At 48.6% G+C, this 24767-nt stretch overlaps 10 protein-coding genes and 1 non-coding gene across 11 annotated transcripts; 4 read left to right on the plus strand and 7 right to left on the minus strand.

The window, feature by feature from the left end:
• Positions 1–50: 50 nt before the first annotated feature.
• On the minus strand, positions 51–569 carry C7M61_002272 (uncharacterized protein; the record flags this gene model as incomplete). Its single annotated transcript, XM_024857653.1, has 1 exon — positions 51–569. The coding sequence occupies one exon, from the start codon at positions 567–569 to the stop codon at positions 51–53; it is 519 nt and encodes a 172-aa protein (XP_024714152.1).
• A 1877-nt stretch (positions 570–2446) lies between these two features.
• Positions 2447–4777, plus strand: PPS1 (Pps1p; the record flags this gene model as incomplete). Its single annotated transcript, XM_024857654.1, has 1 exon — positions 2447–4777. The coding sequence occupies one exon, from the start codon at positions 2447–2449 to the stop codon at positions 4775–4777; it is 2331 nt and encodes a 776-aa protein (XP_024714153.1).
• A 20-nt stretch (positions 4778–4797) lies between these two features.
• DFR1 (dihydrofolate reductase) lies at positions 4798–5406 on the minus strand (the record flags this gene model as incomplete). The annotated part of the gene is made up of 1 exon (XM_024857655.1): positions 4798–5406. The coding sequence occupies one exon, from the start codon at positions 5404–5406 to the stop codon at positions 4798–4800; it is 609 nt and encodes a 202-aa protein (XP_024714154.1).
• A 143-nt stretch (positions 5407–5549) lies between these two features.
• Positions 5550–6481, minus strand: HHO1 (histone; the record flags this gene model as incomplete). The annotated part of the gene is made up of 3 exons (XM_024857656.1): positions 5550–6294; positions 6342–6393; positions 6436–6481. 3 exons carry the CDS (start codon positions 6479–6481, stop codon positions 5550–5552), a joined length of 843 nt encoding a protein of 280 aa, XP_024714155.1.
• Positions 6482–7636: 1155 nt separating this feature from the next.
• Positions 7637–11127, minus strand: C7M61_002276 (uncharacterized protein; the record flags this gene model as incomplete). Its single annotated transcript, XM_024857657.1, has 2 exons — positions 7637–8692; positions 9637–11127. The coding sequence occupies 2 exons, from the start codon at positions 11125–11127 to the stop codon at positions 7637–7639; spliced, it is 2547 nt and encodes an 848-aa protein (XP_024714156.1).
• Positions 11128–13131: 2004 nt separating this feature from the next.
• Positions 13132–14826, minus strand: GPT1 (Gpt1p; the record flags this gene model as incomplete). Its single annotated transcript, XM_024857658.1, has 1 exon — positions 13132–14826. One exon carries the CDS (start codon positions 14824–14826, stop codon positions 13132–13134), a length of 1695 nt encoding a protein of 564 aa, XP_024714157.1.
• A 2481-nt stretch (positions 14827–17307) lies between these two features.
• Positions 17308–18525, plus strand: RTT109 (H3 histone acetyltransferase; the record flags this gene model as incomplete). Its single annotated transcript, XM_024857659.1, has 1 exon — positions 17308–18525. The coding sequence occupies one exon, from the start codon at positions 17308–17310 to the stop codon at positions 18523–18525; it is 1218 nt and encodes a 405-aa protein (XP_024714158.1).
• Positions 18526–18583: 58 nt separating this feature from the next.
• C7M61_002279 lies at positions 18584–18657 on the minus strand. The gene has a single exon. It is a non-coding gene; the product is annotated as a tRNA-Val (tRNA).
• A 1363-nt stretch (positions 18658–20020) lies between these two features.
• C7M61_002280 (uncharacterized protein) lies at positions 20021–21073 on the plus strand (the record flags this gene model as incomplete). Its single annotated transcript, XM_024857660.1, has 1 exon — positions 20021–21073. One exon carries the CDS (start codon positions 20021–20023, stop codon positions 21071–21073), a length of 1053 nt encoding a protein of 350 aa, XP_024714159.1.
• A 124-nt stretch (positions 21074–21197) lies between these two features.
• Positions 21198–21755, plus strand: C7M61_002281 (uncharacterized protein; the record flags this gene model as incomplete). The annotated part of the gene is made up of 1 exon (XM_024857661.1): positions 21198–21755. One exon carries the CDS (start codon positions 21198–21200, stop codon positions 21753–21755), a length of 558 nt encoding a protein of 185 aa, XP_024714160.1.
• A 366-nt stretch (positions 21756–22121) lies between these two features.
• Positions 22122–23390, minus strand: PEX13 (peroxin; the record flags this gene model as incomplete). Its single annotated transcript, XM_024857662.1, has 1 exon — positions 22122–23390. One exon carries the CDS (start codon positions 23388–23390, stop codon positions 22122–22124), a length of 1269 nt encoding a protein of 422 aa, XP_024714161.1.
• Between the last annotated feature and the right edge of the window lie 1377 nt (positions 23391–24767).

Below are 24767 nucleotides of genomic sequence, written 5' to 3' on the forward strand. Positions count from 1 at the left end.
CTCAAAAGGCCTCAAGCAGCCTTCAACAGCATCAAATAGCAACAGCCACATCACTTTTTCTGGCCGAAAACCTCCTTGTAAAGCCCCGGAACCATGGCCTTGATCACAGCAGAAGAAGAGCCCCAGTTGGTGGCCACCTCCTCGGTGATCTCCTTGAAAACACTGCCGATCTTCGTGGACCCGTCCTTCTGCTTCAACTCCTCAAGAAGAATCTTCAACTTGTTCAGAATCCCCTCCTCGCTGGCCACAGGCAACGCAATCACGTACTTTCTGATGATATCGGCTTCTTCCTCCTCAGCCAGAGCCAAATCGTCACGGCCCTGGGTCTTGAAAGCGTGGGAGGAGTCGATTCTCTGCTTGATCATCTTGTTGAGCGAACGAGCCAACTCAAACTCGGTCTGCTTGGCGCCGTCGATTTCGCTGTTTTTGACTGTGGAAAGCACCAGTCTGATGGTGTTTTTCTCGAGGTTGTTTTTGGCGATCATGGCTTTTTTCAAGTCGCCCTTGATCAGCGCAAGAAGCTGTGTGTATGCGGGAGTGGCCTGGAGCCTTCTAAGCGATGGAAGCATGGGAGGTGGATGTGGTGGATGTGGATTTGGTGATGTAGTAGGTGCGAATTAGGCCTGGTGCATCCCACCGAATTGGAGGTTAGTGAACTTAAGATTTGAAAAAAAAAAACCAACGTATTATGAATTAGGGGAATTGATGGAACCTCGGAAAAAGCTATTCTGAATTATTGCTCAAATTCGGGAATTGTGACTGTGCCTGGAACTGTGCCTGTGGAACGAATACTGGCTGCGAAATGGGTCCAATGAAGTTGCGCTTGACACCAGCGTGGGGGCCGTTTTGGGATAAATTAGATAACGTGTAATGACGACGATTACGGCAAGATAACGCTGTCAATGGGTTACGTCATTTGGGCGGCTTGGGCGGTATGTGACTTTGCGTCAGGACCATGTGAGCAGGTTCCACATGGGACTTGGGAGGGAGGTGATTTTCTTGATTTCTCCAATTTGATTCAATTACGCGTTTCCGCTTCAATCGATTTAATTTCAGCTTCAATTCAATTGGTCCTTTTGGGAATAACCAGCATCCCCGTATCTCACTTATCCGCTTTGAGACAAAATCACCAAGGGAAACAACGTCACCACGAGACAACGTCACCATGGGCAACACGCGTCGACGTCACTAACGCATAGTCTTATTCTGACTTCTCCGGTCCGACTGCTGCTGCTATTGTTTCGTAATGTGCTAGTAATGTGCTACCCCAGAACACCGGGCTAAGCCCTCGTCTAGCGAGAATGCTGCTGGTGATAATGGGATTTCCACTTTGGGCGATGATTACCCCGTAAAAAGCGAAGGCGTCGAGGAATGTCGGCCCTAGACGACGAAAAACACATTCAAAAGGGGAATTCCAGAGATACCGTCCCACTGTCCCACCGTGTTTCGTGGATATCTGGCTTAGCTGCACCGAGTCCGAGGTGTCGCAGAATCCCACCAGCCTAGGCCCCTACATTTACGCTTTAAAGAACAAATCCTTAAAGTTCTGCCCTTGAAAGCATGCTTCCATAACGTTTGGTGCCACAATTAGACTTTGGGCACCAGCCGTTCAGACCCCCAAAACTGTGTAGCCTGTTGTAGAATTCAAACCTTAAAGCTTACGGCAGGCCAGGCCGGGCCCAAATCAGAAGCTCACGCCACGGCGCAAAAAGCACACCGCGTATTGGGAAACGGCTCCCGGAGCCCGAGGCGAGATTTAGCCATTTTAAGAAATCTGGCGTGCAATCAGGCGGTGTGCTCCGTGTCGGCTGGACCACCGCCACGTTTTAGCTGATTTTGCTCGGATTCTCGGAGGTTCCCCATTTTTCGAAAATTGGAGGAGAGGGCAGCCGATCGCTCAAGCCAACTCCATTTTCGTGCAAATGGCACCCCGATTCGTCGGAATGTCAAGTCTAATGCTGGCGCATAACCTAAACTTCTCGCGCGCTTTAACGCTTTATTGTTTTGCAGCCAAAACGATGCCCTTAGGGGGGTCGACTTTCTTATGATTAGTTAATCCCCATGTTGTAAAACTTGCAAACCGCCCTTTTGTGCCTCTTATCTCCAACGCATGGTCTAGGTGAGACAATGCTGTCAAGTTGCTGCAGTGAGCCGCAGACCCTGCAAGAACCCACAAGTCACCACCTCCCACATTTCCAAGCAATAATGACCAATGTCCTTGAATTTCTTCTTTTCCAAACCCCCCTCCCCACATCCCCTGTCTTCTGACATCTAGATTGTCTGCTTATGCCCAGCCTCTTTGTACTGCCGCCGCACTTCGCTTGCTTCGTACTGCAATATAGTATGCACCTGTCTCGCACCCACTTTGCTCTTGCTGTTTGCAACCATATAAACTCAGCCGGATCCCCGTCGAACCACAAAAAAAAAAACAGCTTTTTTTCTTTGAATGCCAGACTTCATTTTCCAAGCCCATGCGAAATCGAAATCCACTTTGCACTTAGATACAAAGGCCGCCACGGCGTGTGGGGGTGCTGCCGATGAACTCACAGCAGTGGTTCTGGGCCAGTTCAGAAAGGGCTCTGATTCTACTCTCCAGGGCGACGATAACAAGTTTTTGGTCAGTCTGCCTCCTTTGGGCGAGACTCCAGATTCGCCTTTAAGAGAACCGGCTTCTCCAACTTCGGTTTCCTCCACAGAAACGCAGGTGCCTGCTGTATCGTCATTGGACGCTTTCCACGAGTCGTTGCAAAAAACCGAAAGCGGGATATTTCTCATCAGGTCGCCTGCTGAACTCAAAACGTTGCTTGATTTCTTTTACGGCGGCTCCAACGCGTTGGCGCCATCCACAACGACATTCCCTTATTTGCATGGAATGAGCCAGATCAAGCAGAGAGTGTACTTCCACGAGAACTTCAACGCTGCAACCGACCTAGGCTTGCTCAATAACCCACCAGAAGACATTCCCGAGGTATTTCCTCACGACCTCTCTGTTGAAAAACCTCAAATCCCATTCAACCTCATGACGGTCCACTCCACAGAAACAGACAAACCCCGGCTCGTCAACACCATCACACTCGACGATATAATGACCTTCAAGGAGGAGGATGGCACCGATTATGAGTTCTCTCTGCTCCAGAAACTAGACGACTTTTACCAGCTTGAAAACCCTCCATCCGAAACACAAGAGCTTCTCAACAGAAACTACCACTTGCAATCTCGACTCATGGCTCCAATGTCACATTTTCTTGTGTACAACAGCCAAATGAGCAGCTCGGCGAATTACCATGTCGCTAAGGTGATTTCAGGCATCAAGCTGGAGGACCAGAATGTGTATATCGCTGAATTTCCAGTCAACGAGTGGCCTCAATGCTCCCCTTACTTGGAGAAAGAAGTCACATACTCGATTGGGGGCCATTCTTCTGTGTTCTACCACGAACCTTACCAGAAGAAATTGCAGGTTATGGAGCAGCAGCTCATGTGGCAGCTCAACGGCCTTAAGGAGTTGTTTCCACGTTTCTACATCGGCAATGTGTTCAACTTCAAACATCTTGTGGCCTCCAGAGAACAGAACTTCAAATTGCATATCCACTGTCACGAGAACGCCAAGCTCCCGTCTTTGGAGGCTCTTCGTCAAATCAGCCAGTCTTTGCAAGACGGAAGGTCACACGAGACTTATTTTCTCGAGTTCCCAGACTCCATTGCAAAGCATACCGACGAGCTCTCTCCAAAAGAAATTATCAGCTATGTCAACGTGCTCAAGCTCATCCACAGCATAGTCCTCAAACGCAAGGGCAAGATGTTTGTGTACTCGTTTGACGGGTTCACTTGTCTATCTCTTTTGGTTCTCAGTTTGTCGATGCTATGGACATCCGACTCTGTTGAAGAAGCAGCACTCAACATTTTCCGCAAACCAGCATTCAAATTGTACCTCTACCGTGAGGATTTCACATTTCTAAAGCAGTTCGAGCCTTACATACTTTGGCTCAGGCAGAACGGCCTCAAAAACTCCCACTTGCAACTCACCTTGCCTGTGCGGGACATATTGCAGATACCCAGAAGAAAACCTAGCCCCATCGACTGGTTCGAGGAAGGCAAGGATATGAATTTCCCAGCATACATTCACGACACACTATTCCTCGGCTCGGCGGCCCACAGCTCGTCTGTAACCGTCTTGGCGACCCTCGGCATCAACAGATTGATTTCCATAGACAAGCTTCCCATCTGGTTCCACCTCTTGGGATGCAAATTCGAGCATGAGGCAGGGCCCTTTGACAAAAACGTCATCAAGCCAATTTTCCTGTTCAACAACGATAAAGCCAAGGTCTATGAAGTGGCTGTTCCCGAACGGGTGCGAGACTTGCTCCAGTTTCAGGTCCGCTCCATCGTGTACATCTACAACGTTCGGGACGACGGGAAGGACCTGATGTTGCCCTTGCTCTTGGAGTGTCCAGACCACGTCCAGCGCAAGCTTTTGGTGGATCCAGATGACAAGTCCTCCAGAACACTATTGCATTGCCGGGTTGGCGTCTCGAGATCAGCGTCGTTGGCCATCGCCGCCATCATGAAGTACTTCCACATGGACGTTTTGGAGAGCTATTTGTACGTGCGTGTGAGGCGGTTCAACGTCGTGATCCAGCCCAATCTCCGTCTCTTCTATGAGCTCTTTTTGTTTGACGAGATGTTGCAGCGCAAAAATAACCCTGATTACAGACGCAAGTACTGCTGGTGGGTCGTTTGCGACCAGATTGCACGGCTCAACCAGAGCTACATTCGGTAGTCCAGCAGGTCAGGCATGAATTAACGTTTCTCCCACATCGTGTACGTGTAGCTGTAGGAACCTTCCTCAAGGGGACCTGCGGGAACTTCAATATCAACAAACTCACGAAGAGCGGCGTGGTCCAGTTGAGCCCATTTTGTAAGATCCCAGTCCAAGAAAGTGTCCATCTCGGGTCTTTCCGTCTCTTCTCCAATGTAGTTTATATGAGTGACGAGCAAATTGTCCACCCTGGGGTCCAAAATCACAGAATTGTAAACCTGTGACCCGCCAATAATGAAGATCTTATCCAATGGTTTCTCTCCGACGCGGTAGGCTTCTTTTTCGAAATGCAGCATCACACTGTCGATGGAATTGAAGTGGAAAACGCCATCGGAGTCGGTCACGTTGGAGTTGGAACGTGACAAAATGACATTAATTCTTCCAGGAAGAGGTCTGAACTTCTGAGGGATCGAATCCCACGTCTTTCTGCCCATAATGACCGCGTTCACGTAACCTTCTTTTGCCTTGGTTGTAACGTCTTTAAAATACTTCATTTCTTGTTTAAGACGCCATGGTAGTTTTCCTTTGGCACCAATACCCATAGAAGGCTGAAGAGCAGCCACAATAAGGGAGATTTTAGGACGGGACATGGAAGAAGTAGTGGTTGGTGGTGGAAGAGGTTGTACGCGCAGTGCAGGATTATCATGGTTCAGCATTCATTAACACAACAATTAACTAAAATTACAACGTATCGAAAACTAATGTACAAAAAGCGCGCATAGGGAATGTCAATCTAGGCGGCAGCTGCCACGACGCGAGACCGGGGTGCCCTGGACGCCAGCTTGGGCGCCGATCTGGCCGTTTTGGTGCTCTTAGCGGTCTTTGGTGCAGCCTTAGCCTTTGCTGCTGGTTTGGCAGCGGGTTTGGCCTTGGAGGCGGCCTTAACGGGAGTCTTCGCGGTGGCCTTAGCCTTGGTGGCGGGCTTCGCCTTAGAAGCGGTCTTTGGTGCTGCCTTGGAGGAGGCCTTAGCAGCTTTGGTGGGAGCCTTGGCGGCCTTGGTGGGGGTCTTAGCGGCCTTCTTGGGCTTGGTGACCTTTCCGGCAGCAGGTTTGGCTGTCTTTTTGGTCGCCTTGGTCTTTGGCTCTGCTTTGGCGGTCTTGGTGGTTTTAGTGGGCTTGGTAGTTTTGGCGGGTTTGGTTGTTTTGGTGGTCTTTGGGGCGGCCTTGGTCTTGGTGGCAGCAGCCTTCTTGGGGGCCTTTGCGACCTTGGTGGTCTTGGACGTCTTGGTGGTCTTGGGGGCCTTGACGACCTTGGCAGCCTTGGTAGGTGCCTTGGCCTTCGTGGGCTTGGAAACCTTGGAGGTGGTGGTCTTTGAGGAGGAGTCCTTCTTGACAAGCTTCACGGGGCCTGAGGGGCCCTTGGGCTGAGTGAAATCGCCGCTTTCAACGCCCTTTCTCAACGCCACGTTGAACAAGGAGTCGAAGTTTGGCGCTTTTACAGCGAAGTTGTCAAGCACGAATTTCTTGATCGCCTGGCGGCTGTTGGTTAGTTAATTGTTTTGAGAAAGTGTGGAGGTGATACATACGAAGAGCCTGCTCTTTCCTTCAAGGAGGCAATTGCGGAGACAATCATATCTGCTGTTAGAAAGGGGAATTGAAAATGGTTATTTTTTTCCGTACCTTTATAGGTTGCCTTGGTGGCAACGGGTTGGGACTTTTTGGCCATGGGAAAAGCAAGTGGTAGGGATAAAAACAAACAAGGTGCGTGAAGGAAGCATAACAAGTAGGGGTCCACCGCGCCGCGCTTTACAAAAGATGAAGAGGTGAGAGAATGTGGGATTTTTGATTTTTGGTGAAATGAAGCAAAGGGCTTTTTAAAGAACCAGTTTAAGTTTGGATATTCACGGTCCTTCATGGAGTGTTGTTTTGTTTCTGTTGAAGCTTCGAGGCTAGTGGGTTCCGGTCACACGCACAACCAAAAAGTAGCAAAGGTTGTTTTTTTTCGAGGCAAATGTGGATTTTCCGAGGCGGGGCGGCGATTGTATGAGCATTTCCGACGAAAGGTGCCAGTACCTCGAATTTGCCGCTTTTTCCTCGAAATCACGGGCATTCTCGGGCTTCCACAACGGTTGCAAAAGACGTTGGGGCGCATTCTGCAGCCCATGCGAGGCTCATTTCTGAGACACGCCTACTCCGAGCTCCGGATTGCAAAAAAAGTGGAATTTACGGGGAAAAAGGTGGATTAGTGTAATTGGTGGGTTTGGGCAAGTTTCGGTGATTTTGTATTTTTGAATTTGTGGTTGTGTTGTGCAGATTCTGGGGACTTCATCAGAGGAGAATCGAGGCTGGTTCGTGCAGATCCGATTACCGACTTTCGCCAAAGTGGAAATTTATCTTTTCGTGGTGGAAATCGATCGAAATTGAGATTATCTGAAGTCGATGGATTTTGAGATCTTTTAAATTGGATGTTTCTAATCATTTCGTTTGTTTCACTCAGTGTCACTAATAGGGCATTGGATTCGGAGTGTTTGATAAACCATGCACGATTAAGCTTTCTGCAACCAAAGATCCTTTTTGCTTTTTGGCAGAGATGAAAGGGAAAGAAACTTTAATATTTTGGTAAGCGGCCTCATCTGGATCATTTCCCAGAGTATTCTTTGAAATTCTAGTGAATCATTACCGTAAGTATTCTATGATATTCCTGGAAATACTCTTAGGCCTTGAATAAATTCAGACCTTAGTCGCCTAACTTCGTCGCCTAACTTCCCAACTTCAACAAAAACCAATCACATCCTCCCCAGTACCCCCTACAAATCCTCATTAACTTCCTTTATTGGGACGGCTCCTCCCGCCTGCCCCCTATCTACAAATCTATTGGCGTCTACGGACAAACCTCCTCCTCGCTCCACAAATGCGAGCTGTCCTTCTGGTAAATGTAGCGCCTGTCCTTCTCCTGCTCGTAGTAGTCAACCGTCTCCACGAACATCGCAACCACGGCAAAGTTCTTGAGCCCACTGTCCTCGCCCTTGCCGTCAACGCCCCTGTTGATCTTGTCAATAGAATTCTGCTTCGACTCGTCCAACATCGATCTGGGCGCCGGGCGGCGGAAAGACAGCTTGAGGCCCTTGGAGAGGTCGTTCCACACACGCTGCAATTCCTGGTCCCAGTCCTCCTTGGTAGGGGCGGCAAACTCCACGTGCGAGAGCTCTTGCAAGTTGGGGTACGAAACGGCGAGGTTTTTCTGTTCGTGGGCGAGTTTCTGGAACGCCAAGGGCGATAAGAGCGGGTAGCTCAAAGGCACCAGCTGCGGACTGACGGATCCGCCGTTCTGGCTCTTTTGCGGACTGGCCACGGACATCTCCAAAGCGCCGCTATCGTCGTCGTCGTCTTCCTCCTCCTCGGAATCGCTCAGGTTGTTGTGGCTCAGCAGAATGATGTTGCGGGGCTGAATGCTGGAAACATCCACAATGGGACGGTGTTCCTGGTCGAGAAGTCTGGCGTGGCCACGGAACCTAAACTGTTTGCGGATCTTCTCGAACCAGAACACGGCCTCGAACTTGTCGTTGGCCAAGAGCTCGTCGTACTTGTCCATCCGCCTGTCCGTGCAAAAGATCATCACGTTGTTGTCGCTGTTGTCGAAAAGACTGCCTCTGTGGACCAACGTTCTGTTTTTCGGGAACCCGTCTTTATCAACAGTGGCAAACTGGAACGTGGTGAACGGCGGCTTGTGGTCTCTGGCCGCTGCTTCCGCCTCTAGTGCCGATGTGAATGTAGGCACCCACGGCGCCATGTACTGGTGGATCATTCCTCCTCGAAGCTGTTGAAGGGACGATGTGTTGATGAATCTGCCAATTCTGGGAAGGTGGTACTGCCTGGGAAGGGCGTGGGTGAGCAGCACGGCGTGGGTTGTGTTGATATCCCTTGGGGTAGAGTGGCACTGATCGGAGGCTTGAGGTCAGAAGACGTTAATTGCGCACTGGACCACATGGTAGCAAGGGCGGGGGGTTCCGAGACGGACGGGGCGGGCGAGGTTGGGGAGAAAAGAGAAAAAAGGGGGAGGAGAAAAAGAGGAGGAAATGGCCGGTTTATATAGTTTTTGCCACCCTGGCCGTGTGGATTCTGGTGGTTCTGGTGGACCTTGGGGTGCTGCGAAGAGCGATGCACCAGGGATGAGACAGGAGAAGAGAAGAGGAAAAAAAAGTGAAAAGTGGAAAAATGAAGGAATTGGGGGGATTTTGGATTTTGATGGTTTTTGGAATTTTTGAGGTTTTGGGAATTCTTTCAATCTGACCCGGTTACGGGTTTGTGGGGTCTTCGAGAAGACACGGAGATCAAATCGGTTTTCCTGATCCGAAGGTGATTTCGAGAAATTTGTGTCGATTTGGGTTCAAACGGATGAGTTTTCATTTCGGGTAGTTTATTTGCTTCTCTGTCATTGATATTTTCGGGGTTCTGCCGAAAAGTGATGGAACTCGTCTGTGGTGAAAAATGGGAAAGACTCAAGTTTATGAGAAACGCCGGCGGTTAATATGGGTCTTTCCGGTGGAATAATTATTTCGGGAGGAGCCGATAAAAGCGTTATTTTAAACTTGACTAATAGTCCGTACTAGCTTTGTGAAGTTAAGATCCATCTGACTAGTGTATTTCAAAGTAGAGGGAGACACATTCAAAAATTGTTAGATGTTGTGCTGGACTTATTTTCTTGAGATCAGTTATTCAACAAATCCACAATTTTGGAAGTCTAGAAGGAATTGTTCCCAATCCGATTTAAGTTGATGTTTCTTAGCCAGTATAGCTGCCTCCAGCACTCTTCCCTCAAACAAGATAGAGCCAATGGACCCACTGGAAAGTGTACAACTTCGCATTTGTACGTAAATTTACACGAGAGTGCAACGTATGTCTCTTCGGGGACTCACAATCCGAATGATCGGGCGAAGATTCGATTTCGAGAGGAATCTCACCCTCAAGAATTTCCAGAGGTAGTCGAAGACTTCGAGCACTTGTACTGCCGTCGACAACATCCTTGAAATCTCCCCACTGAATCGAAGGAAATTTCCCGTTTTTCTTGAACAACGGAAACTCCCTATCTCTGCTTAATGAAAAATTGTCCTCCTCGAGCGTGATCTCAATCTCTTCGATCACAAATTCCATATCGTCTACAGTCGTGTCATGACTCGCTTCATCATAGCTTTGGCCAACAATGAAAGTGAAGTTCATGAATTCAGAGAGCTTCATTCCGGGCCTCACCATTGTCGCCGCTTTCCATTCCTTGGCTTGAGTAAAGCTTTGATTGCCCGTGAGCGTGAGACGAAAAGAGACCGGAATACTCAGTATCCCCATTGCAAAAACACCATCTTGAGGTGCTCTTTTATCCCGAAGCAGATGGCAAGTCGAGAGGGATTGCATAACTTGATCGCCTATCATCAAGCATTTGGACGCAAATGGCTTTCCTGAGTTGGATGCATCACCACCTGGAACAGGCAGTTCCGTAATCTTCGATACTAAACTCACCCTGTCCTGATTCTTCACAAAAGAAAGCGAATAATTCAAAAGCAATTTAGCTTGTCTCTTCAAATCGGGTTTGAGATTGGGCGTAGCAAATCTTGCTGCAAGCCGCGGTGTGAAAACCATACATTTCTTTTGGCCATTTGTGTATAACAGAAGCAGATATTGCCTGAAGCTCGTTTGAGCTTTAACCAAGAATAGACTGTATGACGACACTAAACGGTTAGTATCTTTCTTGCTAGATGCAACCCTCAGTTGGATCCAGTATGACGAGATACGTGGATTTCCATAATACTGCAAGTGGTCAACATCCTCATCTCTTATGCGTTCAGATTTCTCTTGAGCCAAGTTCAATTCGACAAATGCCGTAGAAGTGACTTTTCCAATTTTATCGTGGCTGAGCTTGAATGTTGCTTTCAAGCCGTAGCTTCTGGTGAGATCATTTGTGAAGAAAGTCGGACCCACCATAGGCAATTCACACGAGTACATCTTTGCCAGAATTCTCAGCGGTTTTTTTGAAAGCATGATTGACTCAAACGGCTTACTCTCGAGAAGCGTTTTTGTCCGGACATCTTGGAAAGCCTCCTCATGATTATGTGTGCTCGTGAACTCCTGTAACTCGATTCGAACGTCAGTTATAATAAACGGCTCCTCGAGCCTATCGTCGATCAATCCCGTAGTTCGAAAGTCGAAGGATAAAAAGTCGGATACACGCATACCCGGTATCACTATACGATGACACAAATCTTGTCGAAAGTGAGGAAAAGGCTTAAATTCCGCCCGAAGCTTGATTGGCATATCCTCGTCAATCGCACTCACCGACTCCATGTTCATTTCAGAGCCAATTCCCCCGAGACGATGAGACATAGGAAATTTTGCACCAGGAAAATATTGTTTTTTGACTCCGGTCGTGAAAAAACAGGTAGCTACGGTTGGCATTGGCAACTCATGACTGGACCAATCGTAAGTCATATATGTCCGACAAACCTCAAATAGAACCCTGGGAATAATAGGATCCGGACCCGATCCAAATGCGGTGACGCCATTGGCCAAACGGGCATTTTCTAGGTGTACCTTTCGTTCAGGGCTATTCAGATCAGAACTGATACGCTGAAGCTCATTCACCTGGTGATATTCATCGTTAATTTTGTAGCAGTTGGCCAGAAAGGAGTATGCATTAGTGTCCAGTAACCTTTCCATTTCTGCCAACACCTTTTGATAGTCTGACCCCAAGTTTTTGAAGCTGAAAACGGTGTCCAACTTCACCGGGGGAGTGACTTTTTCAACCTTTTCTTCAGAAAGGGGCTTAAGTAAAGAACGTAACGATTGCATTTGTCAGTTTTGAAAAGCAAGATTCGTGTAACAAAATCATGGGCAATCTTGTCTTTTATAATACGAAACATAACTTGATAATAAATTCATGATTAATTGAATTTGCCGTACCAGTATTTCACGTCACGCATTGTAATCGGAAGAAGAGATGATCCTTGCACTGTGCCAGATGTCATATGGGCACCAACATAGAAATATGAAGAGGGTTGATTGTGAAAGCGTGATTTATGAAAGAGTAGATTTTTCTGTGGAGAAGAGAAATGAAGTTAGAGCTACTATGGTATATTGAGGGTGTACGGGTCTAGGTGTGCCAGTGGAGCTTCTACCGAAGGGAAGCTGATATTACCAGCACCACAGCAGGATTCTGACGACCTTTTCGGTGAGCCGTTTATTACATAAAAATAAATAGCAAGTGCGTTTGCCTTGAGGTTTTGTCGTGACCTTCACTTTTTTATGAAAAAGGAGATTTTCTTTCACAGTAGCATATCATCAAGATGACACCTGAAGCGGCATGATTACTCCAGTTGCCAGGCCGCTGTTTTCAAGAAAGTAATTTTTTCTTTGGGGTTTTTGTAATTTTTGGATATCAAGATGGGTCGGTGGAGTAAACGAAGCAGCAGAATCTCAGGTCCACTATCTGTTGAAAGTTCGTCATCTTGTGGGTCTTGTGGCTGAAACCAACCCCCTGATTGCCTTCCTTGTGCTTGTTTATTTGGAAAGCCGACTTTCAAAACGCCGGAGTCGTTTGTCTTCAATGGCGTAAAAATCTTTCTGAAACATCGGCGGTTCATGATTTACAAAATTTCTAGAACAAGACCTCTAATGCCACTCCATGGCAAATTCCCTTAGAACCAATTCTTCATAAATAAAAGCAAAAACAGGAAAGATTTTTGTGGCTTCATTTTCTCCCTTTTCAAAAATGTGGTGGATCTTCATAAAACCCTCTCATCTGGTGGAAACCGGCAACCCGGTAATAGCGGTTATCAATTCATGAAACTGGGCAGCCGATAAAATTCCCAATTAGTTCAAAACGTTTCACGCTTCGGTCTCCTCCTTTGCTTTATCTTATCCTGGCTTCGACGAAACAGGAAGGTTGAATCGTGCGCTAAAGTTGGCAAACAACAGCCGCCAGCGCTTTGTCCCATTACATGAAGGCGCCTAATTTCATCAGGGGATGACTTTGAGAGCAGAGCTTCTCCGAATCTGCCGAGTTCACCGAGATGATAAGCGTCTTTTTTTAATTCCAGGAAGATTTTCGATTTTAGATTGTGGGTTGCAAATCAATGTGACCATCACTTTAAGAGCTCGTTGGGAAGTTATACGATTTCATGAGTTGTTCAATGGATTAAACAGCTTTAAATCAAATCACGCTGAGGTATACATTGCTCAAACCACGCTGAGGTATACATTGCCCAAATCACGCTAAAGCACGCATTGTGGTCCAGGCGATAAACAGTCTCATGAACCCACTCCAAGTACTACACTCTCTCATAACCCAAATCAATGAACTCTATAAACATACACGTTCCTGATACCTGCTCAGGATTTTCTGTCGTCGGTGCTGCCAGAGGACTGACGCTTGACGCCGTTGTAAATCTCCACATTCTCTGAATCCAGATGGTTGATGTACTCGTCGATATTTGGTCTGGGACCAATGTACCACTTGTGGGCGTCCACGGCAAACCAAATGATAAAGACAAGCATGGGCCCGAAAAACACAAGCACGGTCCAGTTCATGGCGTCGGGTGTAAGGTTCAGACCAGCCGAAGTAGGGAAGCACAAGAACGGAACCATGGTGACGACGAATGCAATGGCCACAATGCCCACAGGGAAGGACATGCGGCCCAAGTTCCAGGGACCGGGGCGGAAGGTGTCTCTGGAGTATGTGAGCTTCAAGATGGTGGGCATGATGAAGGAGATGATGGCGGAGATACCACCGACGGAGAAAATGGCGCCAATGGCGGTCTCGCCGCCAAACAAAAGAAGCAAGAAAAGCTGGCCCAAAAACATGTTGATCCACACGGCGTTGATGGGAGTGTGGGTCCAAGGGCTCACGATTTTCCAGTATCTCGAGAGCGGGAAAAGACGGTCTCTGGAGTAGGCGTAGGTGACACGGGAGGCTGCCATCATGCACGAGCAGCCCATGAAGAAGGACGAGATGATGGTCAAGGCTGTACAAGCAACAACACAGGCATGGGGGAGGAACTGGGTGAGGTAGGTGACAAACGGCTGGCCGAGTTGCAAAGGATCCTCAGAAATCTGCTCCACGTCCACCACAGTGTAGGCAATAGCAATCATGAAAATAAAGCCAATGCCACCGCCGATGGTGGAGGTCAAGCAGATGGCTCTAGGAGCAGCCACAGCGGCATTGGAGCATTCTTCAGCCAAATGGAACGGAGAGTCGTAGCCGGACATGGCCCAGATGACACCCATAAAAGAGACCAAAACGGCCACACCCGTGGGGAAGTCTGTCTGGTTATCGAACCCCCAGGCCATGCCGTTGGTGTTGAACTTGGAAACATCGCCGTTGTACATGCCGAGTCTGTCGTTGGCAGCAAAGATAATGACAAACACAATGGCCAAAAAAAGCATGTTGACGGTGGTGCTCATGTTGTTGAGCCAGGCCAAGTACTTGGTGGGCATGCTTGACAAGAAGGCGTGGACAACGTTGATGGCAGTGGTCAAGAGGTAGACGTGCCAGCGTTCAGGCACGTATTCGGAGCCAAAGGAGGCCAAGGCGAGGATCATGGAGGCGCCACTGTAGTTGCAACTTGGAGCGGCGGTGATCTGACACATCCAGTTGGAGAAACAAGTGACCCAGGTCAAAAACGGAGCCCATTTCTTGGGCGCTAGTTGTGACACAGCATAAGGAGTTCCAGCGGAAGTAGGAAACGCCGAAGCCACCTCGGCCATGGAGTAGGCCACGGCGGTGACGCCCAAAATGGCCAAAAGCCACGGAACAGGCGAACAGCCTACCACCATTTGTTGATACTCAAAAGTGGCAGCGACAGAAGGTAGAAGCCCCAAGACGGAGAAACTCACGGCAAACACAGAGAGACCCGTGAACTCACGCTTGAACTCCTGCTTGTAGCCCAAGGCCAAGATCATGGCCTCATCGGCCTCGACGGCGTGGTCGATGTTCAAGACGATGTCCTTGTTGGACATGACGGACTGGATGTGCAAATCATCGACTCTGACTTGGGAGGTGACGGGGTGGACCTCGGGGTCGGACATAGTTATATGGGGTGGGTAGCGAAGGGAAACGGGTGTGTTATAAACGGCATGGTTTTAGCCCAGCTTGCACAATCTGGGGATGCGTTGCTGATTTGGCGATGGGTTCCCGCTCGGGAAGCTTGGTGCGCATGCCGCTAGCGGACCAAGAAAAGCACAAAGGAGGGTAAAAAAAAAAAAAAAAGAAAGGGTAGACGTCAACAAAGGGCGGGAGAGGGAGGAACTGGTACTAGGGCTTGGGATTTGAAGCTGTGTGGATGCTGAAAACGCTGGGGTATGGGCACTAGGGCACAGTGAAAAATGCATATCTCGCGCCAATTGCCGTATCTCCACTATCTACGTGCGTGCGACCGGGGCTCATGTCCCGGGCTTTTGATTAAACAGCCTAAGGAGCAAAACTCACTGATCTAATTGAACTACCTGAACTTCTTAAACTTCTTCAAGTCTTCAATTCACTTTTGTTAATTTTTTAGAAGACTCTTCAAAACCTGGTGGCCGCCCCGCACGGCGCCATTCCGCAGAGGCGCATTCGGCCACTACCTGCCTGTTTCGGTGCTTATCGCAGCGCCAGTTCCCGCCAGATAACGGCGCCGAATGGCAGATTTCTGGAAACCACCGCAAGCGGAGGCCCACAAAACCACACAAGGAGATCGAACAAAAGCATAATGGGTTTGGAAGAATAGGAAAAAATCACACCCCAATTGTCTTTTTTCATTGTTTTGGCGAGCGGGGACCCCAATTCTTGTCCAGTCCGCTCTGTCCAGTGCCTCCAATGATAAAACTAGGCCCGGAGGCAATGGGGCCCTAGGCTGCGGGCTGGGTGCAAATTCTAGCGCGATAAGCGCTGGTGCCTGGCACCTTGGCGGACGCAGCCGGTGCCTGAAAAAGAAGGTGGACCATGGCGGCGAAGATAAGATAACGAGGCAGAAAAGGAGGTTTAGCTTTTGGCAGTTTAGGTTTGGAGAGTTGGAGATTTGGAGATTTGGAGATATGGATTGTGGGTGTGAGGTGGTGGAGAGGTGCACCGAGCCGCCGAGGTGAAACGGCACCAGACGAAAAACGCCAGGCGCCAGACGCCAAATGCCTGCGATGCGACTGTCTTTGTGTCGCTGATTTTTGCCCTACGATTCGCCCTACAATTTGGTTTTGGAGATTTAGGCTTTTCTTTTTATTTTGCCTCTTCAATTAGCTTTCAATTAGCTTTGATCGGGTGGATCGGCGGTTTCATTGTTCGTGGAGCTGGTGGGGTATGGCCACTCGGTGCTCCGTTTGCAGCAATAGTGCAGCCGATTTGCTCTAAAAGGGCTACTTTTGTAGAGGGGCCGTTTTGCACTAAAAGGGCTAGTTTCAGTAATGTGCCGTTTTCGTAGACCCATTTTGGAGGGGCCTTTTTCGTAAATGGAGTTTGGTTTAAAGGGTAAGATTGAATGGTGGGATTTTTGAGGTGGTGGTTTTTGTTTGGTGGTTCTCGTTGTAGGCATTGGTGGCTCCTCCGATGTAGTTAGACGCCTCACTAAGGCTGTCGCAGGCTGTTGCTTGCGTGTGGTAATGACGGGTTGGAGGGAAGGAAACAAAGGGAGCTGGTTTGGGAAGGTTGCAATGAGCGATTTCACAAGAAGCGTTTGGAAGTTGGTGACCTTTCAGTGTCATTGAGTGGAGCCGGTAGGTTTGAGAAGGTCTGGTGATTTTCATCAGTGGCCCCCATCATAGAGCTTATTCAGTGGAATCAAAAGATTTTGAGAATTGGCTGGGTCAGGGGAATTGAATTTGGAGGAGTTTAGTGGATTGTAAGGCTACCAGTGATTCGTTTAAATTGCCATTTGGGTCTGACCAGATCTCATGTTATGGGTGCCTCGGTATAGACGTCATTGTGATGGTGTCCATTTAAGATTGAAAAGAATAATAATTAGGTCTAGAAGGGCAGACCCCTTTTTTTCTTCCTTCTCTTAATAAGTCCACTGGGTGGAATCGTTATTAGCGAGCAATGAAGAACTAGGGCTACTTCTGGCAGTATTTGCTTCCGATTCAACCACTTTTTTGCAGGCCTGTTTCTTAAAGGTACCATGAGGTGATTTATCTTCTTCCATGTCATTTCACCGGCTTTAAGCCTTTTGATCTATCCTACAAGAATACGTTATCAACTCCATCTCAAAGTGTGTAGTTCACACGCCGACCACCCCATTTCCCATCCTCATCAAGTTTCTTGATATATAAACTTGATTTTCAAATCGTCTATTCAAATAATTTTGTTCTTTTTCTCTTCTTCCTCCCCTCAACATCGCTATCCTAATTTTTCACTTCCTCACTAGGCCTCTCCTACATGGCGCGTTCTCAACATCAACATTTGCAACCAGAGGGAAGAAAACCACCACCAGACGCTCCGGCCTCTACACACCCAATTGGGACAAATCCTCGCCATTTTAGGCTTAAAACCCCCCGCTTTCATCCAAAACCACCCACTTATCTTTTACATCACCCCAAAACATGCTTCTGGACGCCCTTCTGGGAGAGTACACTCTTACCCACCTACGCTGTCGGGCGTTCCAGACGAAACCACTTGCCATGTCTGTGGAACGTCCGCCTACACTCAAAATCAAGCACTTCTTCCTTTTGTCCGAGAAATCAAGCAACAACCCAGTCCTCGCTCTCGAAGTCTACGTCTACTTGTCCTTTGAAGAGCAGCTCGTTCAACACATATTCATTCCAAAGGCAGACACTACTGGTCTCGGTAAGAGGATCTCGGCAAAAGCGGTGGTTCACGAACTCGTAAATCGGGTTCTTGCGATAAACCCTGGTTCCTACTTGGCTGAACCGGTTGCATGGCATAAACCCTCCAAAGAATCCAAAGATGACTCGTCTGATAAAAACTTATCACCTTACCCTACGGTCAATGCTTTGCGGGAACTTGCGGCGAAAATCAGAAATCCAGAACCTCAAGAGAAAAAACAAGCCCATGTTCCAGTGACTCCAGAACAGTACATTACCAAGGTCTCTCTCTTCACGCGTGCTGCTAACGCGTATATCTTTCCAAATTCAGAGCAGAACAAAGGCAAGCATCTTGCCGACGGAAATGCTCTTTTCTCGTGGTGGGTGCAAATTCTAGAAAAAGTGCTTCCTGAGACCTGGAAATGTACAGCTGATCTTCCAGGCGCTGAACCGGCGGCAGTATCTCGCTACCTTCCAAAACGCTGGTCTCGTGGCCACATATTCGAGAAAGAGACGTTGGCAATTCGGGAAGTTCCCTTGTTTCCAGATGACCCTAAGGGCCGTTTCCTAGAACACTTGGTAGTTGAAGGACGCTACAGGTCGGTAAATGTCGCTCTGTTCTGGGAGGAACTCGGCTTTCGTCAGGAATTCCGACTTGGCAATGTCGTGGGCATCATTGGTTGTGAAAATGTTTATCCTGTTGCAGTTGGATCATCAAGAATGCCAGGCCTCAGTGTCTCCCACAAACAGTACAAGAAAATTGTCGATTTCATAAAAAGCGAAGATTACGCTGCCCCTGACGTCTCGACTATGATTACGCTGGGGCTTCCCGAGGTATTCAAACAGAGTGGTTTGGAATATGAACCTGAGAGGATAGTCGGTACAAGGCAGGTGGCTGCAAAGGAAACCAAAAGTGCTGCTCCAGTGAACACTCTCACGGCGAAACGTCCAGCCGTGAACAACTTAACTGGTCTTGTCCGCAAGGCTCGCAAGTAGCATAGATTTAGCATAAATAAAAAAAAAAAAATTGCAAAGAGCAAGATCCTGCAAAAAATGATTTCGCCCAGGATCGAACTGGGGACGTTCTGCGTGTTAAGCAGATGCCATAACCAACTAGACCACGAAACCGTTGTTGAAGTGATCAGCAAGCTGGTTTAATATATGGACTAGTTTTTATAAAAGTTCGAAATTTGCAAATTCGATGATTTGAGTAGTTTTATTGCTTTCTCAGTTTTATGGTGGCCCCGCGAAAGTGGCTCAAACTGATTTTTCACAGAGTTAGCTCAAGTATCTCTCTAGTTAGCCCTTTTAAAGCTTCCTAAAACATTTCATTGGCTTTAATTCATCAATTTTAGGCATCTAGATTATTTGGTAGCTGTCTATAGGACTTCATCAAGGATTAAATCCGTTATCGCTTTTCATTTTGCAGCCAGTTTATATGCAGGTATGATGATGAAAGACCGTGGAAAGGCGTATTTCCTCGAAGCACGAACATCATGAAAACGTTATTTCATTTTTTTTCTTCCACTATTAGTGTATTAATACAGATGGCCGTGTTGCAGTCTACCTAAGGAACGTAGAAAACGAAGTTTACGTGAGTCTATCGTATATATGCACAGTGACACATCCCAGAACTGTTTTTGAAGCATTCCAAGAAGTGTAATAGCATCTTTCACGCCTCTAGTCCCACTAATGTACTTTCCAGGCGTGCAGAGCTACTTGCCGAATTTACGTTACATATTTTATTATCTACAATTCTCAACCTACTCCCAAACGCACCAAAAAACACCAAAACACAACTTACTTCATTAAATCAAAAATTTCATAAAAATAAAAAACAGCAAGAGACATCCAAACTCGTGCCCTTCCCAGCCAAAACGAAACAAGAAAAAATCTGTTAGCCTTTGGTTCCCCTCGGTTGCGGATAAGCCCTGTTTCACGCCTTGCAGCCGTTTAGATCGTGCGCCTCACCCATCGATAACAACTTAACTCACACGACAGCACAAACGAGAACCACGGTGGCGAATCCAGCAAGCAAGCAATCCACAGTATGAGAATTCATTGGATTTGATTGTAAATGATTGAATTGTTAGATGGCACCATCTCACAGAACTACAAAGACAGTTACACGTCTGACAAGATCCACTAAAGAACACCCTACAACGCCACGAAAGTCAACCAAAACACACAAAGGCCTTTTCTTTGCCACCCGTGATTTAACTCTTTGTGCTTTCTTCACCACACTTATCCAATTCCACAGATCCACCGACTCACCTAAACAGCATATACCCATCCATGGTGGCCCTACAACAAACCAACACCACCCAACCACAAACAAACAACCATAGAACCGAAAGCCTTTCCCAAAAACCACCCAATCACAAAAATACAACACAATCCACCAATCCCTATTCCAGATCGGAGCGGCGCTAGACCTGCGCGTATATAACCGCGCCAGATCCGCTCCACTTCAACTACTCACCTTCTACTGATGCCCCACGTTATCGTACTTGGAGGCCTGTTTGCAGGCTGCCACGCCACCAAGATCCTCCGCAAAGAAGGTGTTGATGTCACCCTCGTACTGTCGCTGTCCCACGCGTACTACAACTGTGCTGCTCCTCGTCTCCTTGTCCAGCCAGATCTCATTGACAAGACGCTCTTTTCGTTGAAGGAGTACGCCGACAAGCACGGTGCCAAATTCGTCCAGGCTGCTGCGGTGGCGGCCCGTCTTGACCAAAACGAAGTAGACGTTCGTGGCGAAACCGAACAGACCCTCAGCTACGACTATTTAGTGGTGGCCACAGGCACCCGCAGCGGCGATTTGGGCTTCAAGGTGAATGGGCTGGCCCAGGAGGCTGTTGGCGCCATTCGGGAGTGGAGCGACAAAATCAAAAAGGCCGAAACGGTGGGCATTTTAGGGGCTGGTCCCACGGGCGTGGAGTGCGCCGGAGAAATCGCCCATGATTTAGGCAAAAAAGTTGTATTGTACTCTGCCCTGGCGCCGTTAGACAGATTTAACCTTCCCGGCGCGCAAGCGAAACTTGCTAATTTGGGCGTCGAGGTGGTCCAGGTGCGGTACGAGCGCATTGTGCCGGGGCCCGGTGGGTCCACTGTGGAGTTTGAGGATGGCCTGCTGCGTACCTTTGATGTGGTGTTGAACACCACGCATTACACTCCGAGCCTGGAGTTTTTACCCGACGAGGTTAAGGACGAAAAGGGGTTTGTAGTGACCGACGAGCGCCTTGTTGTAAAAGGCTTCGAGAATGTTCTCGCTTTGGGCGATATTGTTGCAGGTGCAGCGCAGCTGGTGGTGGATCTAAAATTTGGCCAGTTGCCTGTTTTTGCAGCCACCGCGAAATCAGACATCGCAGGTCTGGCTACCAAGAGCAAGGCCTACGCACCCGTCACCAGCACCATCTTGGTGCCTATCTCTCGCACGGGCGGCGAAGGTAGACTTTTCGGCTGGTGGGTTCCAAATATTGTTGTTCGCTTCTTGAAGTCCCGCGACTTTATGATCAGTCAGGCCCCTGGCGACTTTACCTAGTGTGCATGTTGCAGAGCAACCGGATGACCTATAGCCGCTAGCAACTCTTGCTTGCTGGGCCAGGGCTGCCATTTATAAGCGCCGTGGCCCCTCGATTTATGAACTTTTCTTACTAATCATCAACATGTTTCGTCAATTGACCCACCTCTCGCGTACTGCTGCTATCCCAAGACAGACCATGGCCTCTCGTGCCTTTACTGTCTCGCTAGCCTCGAGAAAATCTGTGGTTGACACCGCCAAAGACGTTTTAGAAAAGGCCAACAAGAAGACCGGTGAGTTTTTGGCTGGTACCATCGAGAACACCGAGAAGGTTGCCCCTACTGGCGAGAACCTCAAACTGGCTGCCGAGAAGGTCAACCAGAAGACTGGTGACGTTTTGGCTGACGGAATTGAGAAGACCCAGCTGGCTGCTGACAGCGTCAAGGACGTCGATCTCAAGGGTGCTGCCTCGAAGGTGAACCAGAAGACTGGTGACGTTTTGGCCGATGGCGTCGAGAAGGCCGAGGGTGTTGCCGGCAAGGCTAAGGAGGCCGCTTCCGAGGCCAAGGAACGTGCCTCTGACGTCAAGGATGAGGCCCAGGCCAAGGCTAAGGTCAATGCCAATACCGCAGGTTACGAGAACCTCCAAGACAAGGGCGCTAAAGTTGAGTCTGAGCAGAACCGTCCTGACGACGCTGTGTAAAGGTGATGCATTCATACTTTGTTTGATCCAGGGCTGACGAGCTATGTAAAAGTAATGCATTCATATTTGTTTGATCCAGGGATTGCAATTGCAATCTGAAGATGTAGAATGATCGAGATTTTAGCTTGCTGCAAGTGAATTTGACAGGGCAACCCAAGAACTTCTTGGCTCAATGCAAAAATACCTAAAGCCAATGAGATCAACGATTTACTAAGCTACGTGGATCTGTCGTACTGAAAATATATTCCAAATCCTCATAAATATTACTGCACTATTCGCTGGGCCAATTCCCGGAATGTACTACCCGAGCCTCTGTGAGGCCTTTCAACGTGTCTTCACCTTCTTCACCTATTTTATCCTGTATGCCTAGGCCTGGAACTTCTGAAACTCGTCTACGAGTTTGTCTGACTTTGCCGCCTCAGGCATGGGCGAGGGAGCCGCTTCTACCCGCTTGGGAGGCGTTCTCCGCTCAATGATGCTCAAGTAGTTCAGTGGCACGTAGCCAACCTTGCCGGACCGCAGGCGGACCTTCCACCACTTGCTCTCGTTGCCCAAGGGGTCCAATTTGGACAAGATGGCGACGAGCTCCTTGGGCTTGAGCTCGATTTCAATGTTAGGGTTTTCAGGGTTGAACTCGTACAAGGCCTTGGCGAACTCCAAGGACTCGGGGTCGAGTGGCTGACGGCCACCTGCAGCCATGCCTTGTTCCTGGAGTCTTCGCTGCTGTGCTTGCTGGTTTTGCTGGTTGAGCTTTTGGATGGCCTTGCTGAGAAGGTAGGGGAAACCGATGGAGGCAGCCAAGAACAAGAGCAAAGGCTTGAAGGAGATGCGGGAAGACTTCTGGCCCAGCTGAGATCTTCTGAAGTTCTCCTCCAACTTCTTCTGTTTGTTCTCAAACTTGGAGAACTCCTTGGCGGAGATGCCGTGGTCGTAGACACGGCCGGTGATTTTGTAAAAGATTTTCTTTGCAAACTTGATGAGCGCAAAGATACCCAAAAGCGAGCCCAAGGCGTTCTTGAGGTTGCCAAACTGCTCCGCTAGCGAGATCATGGTGAAGAACGACGAGTGGGTCGCCATGTATGTGGCCTCTAGCATCTGGGCAAAGCCGCCCACGGCGCCGATGATCGACTCTATAAGCTGGAAGGTGGCCTGTGTTCCCTCAGCGATGGCGCCAGGCCCGTTCATGCCGTTTTGGCCATACATGCCGTTGCCGTAGCCCATTCCTGAGCCGTACATGCCCGAGCCGTAGCCAGAGCCGTAGCCGCCGTACCCTCCGTACATGGACGATCCATAGCCGCCGTAGCCTCCGTACATGGATGACCCTAGGCCACCTCCGTACATGGAAGAGCCCAAACCACCGCCACCATACATCGACGAGCCATAGCCTGAACCGTACATCGACAGCCCTAGGCCTGAGCCGTAGCGGGAGGCGCCCATACCGGAGCCGTAGCCCAGAGAAGCCATGGAATCAAGACCTGTTGGGTTCGTTAAAGACGAAGGTCTGTCAGGGATATCCTGAGCTGCAGTAAGGTCGGAGCTGGGAGCTGTCACGGATCCGGCCGAGACAGGGTCCGACGCGGCCGCAGCCAGGGTGCCCAGGGAGACCTCCCAAGGTTTAGTTCTTGGGGCTGACATGAATAGATAAGGTTAGTTGGTGGTTTTTTTTCCTGTGACTGTTGATGTCGCAGTGGGGTAGTCACGTGGCCTGGGTCGAGGACCCCGTTTATATTTGCGCTTTGGGGGAGGCAGGTAGGGGTGGATTTATGGGATTTTTAGATTTGGTGGATTTTGGGTGGTTGGTTATGGGTTTTTGTGTTTTGGCGTTTTGGACGTCCCGGGTGGTGGAGATATATGGGGGTGTATCTCCGCGGTCAGTTTAGACCGAGGTAGGTGTGGACGGAGGAGATAAGGTATGGAAGAAGGAAGGAGAAGAAAGGAAAGATGTTCTTATATTTGAGTGAGAAGGGAACTTTAATTGGTTGGCTGATGATGAAAAACGGTGCCTTCGGAGGACTTGTAGTGGAGATGTTGATGGCCTACGGTCTGGTTAGCTGCAGTCGGTGTTCAATAGCCGATGCACTGTAGCCCTGGAGTATGGGTCAGAAGTCCGATTTTTTTGGGGTTGGGCGAGGTTTGGCGTTTTTGGGGATTTGTGGTTTTGACTGAATTTCGGTATGGTTGTTGGAGGTGAAGGGCTTGGATGTCGTGAGTGTGAAGTGTGTTTTAGTGTGATGCTATTAATGCTACGTGGGTATACTATTAGAAGAGATTTAGGCGATGGTCAGAGTTGGAGTCGAGAACTCTTAAGATCAATGTGGACAAGAAACCTTCATAATATATCACTGCTATTAAAGCTTCGGTAGAGTAACATCCAATACTAATGGTCCTCCATGACTTTGAGCTTGACTGAGAAACAGCTCTTTACATTTGGTAAGAATTCCAAAGAATCAAAATTATCACAATAAATTATAATTGAGTCCATATCTTTGGATAAGTGCCATTGCTGGATCCCCTTCTTGACACCTTCAATACCTGAGACAATGCCTGTGATCGGATAAAGTCCGAAGGAAGTGACGTCACACACCACAGGATGGAGAAAGGAAGGCCATTTTGACACTCGAACGATAAGTATTAGGCTATCTCTTACGGATGCAAAATAAAATATCATACCTATTGGTTGGGCTAAAACTCACCCCCGAGAGGTCATTGCCAGGTCACTGCCAACCACCCACAATCTCCCGCGAAGGAGGCTTTGCACCCAAATGACCAACATCCAGCTCCGTGGGTCTGGGGTACATAATTCTTAGTCACACTTGCACAATTAGCACGGTCTTGTTGCCTCGGAGGCCGTGCGGCTCACTTCCTCGGTCCCCCACGCGCCCCACCTTATAGATGGCTGCAAAAGGCGGGGCAGGAGTGAGGTTTTTCCGGAGCATGATGGAGTTGTTGGGACATCACGAGGCGGCGTGAAAGTTGATTGATTGTGGGGATCAGTGATTGTATTCGTGATTA

Source organism: Candidozyma pseudohaemuli (genome assembly GCF_003013735.1).
Source record: "Candidozyma pseudohaemuli strain B12108 chromosome Unknown scaffold00004, whole genome shotgun sequence".
In the NCBI taxonomy this organism is placed as follows: domain Eukaryota; kingdom Fungi; phylum Ascomycota; class Pichiomycetes; order Serinales; family Metschnikowiaceae; genus Candidozyma; species Candidozyma pseudohaemuli.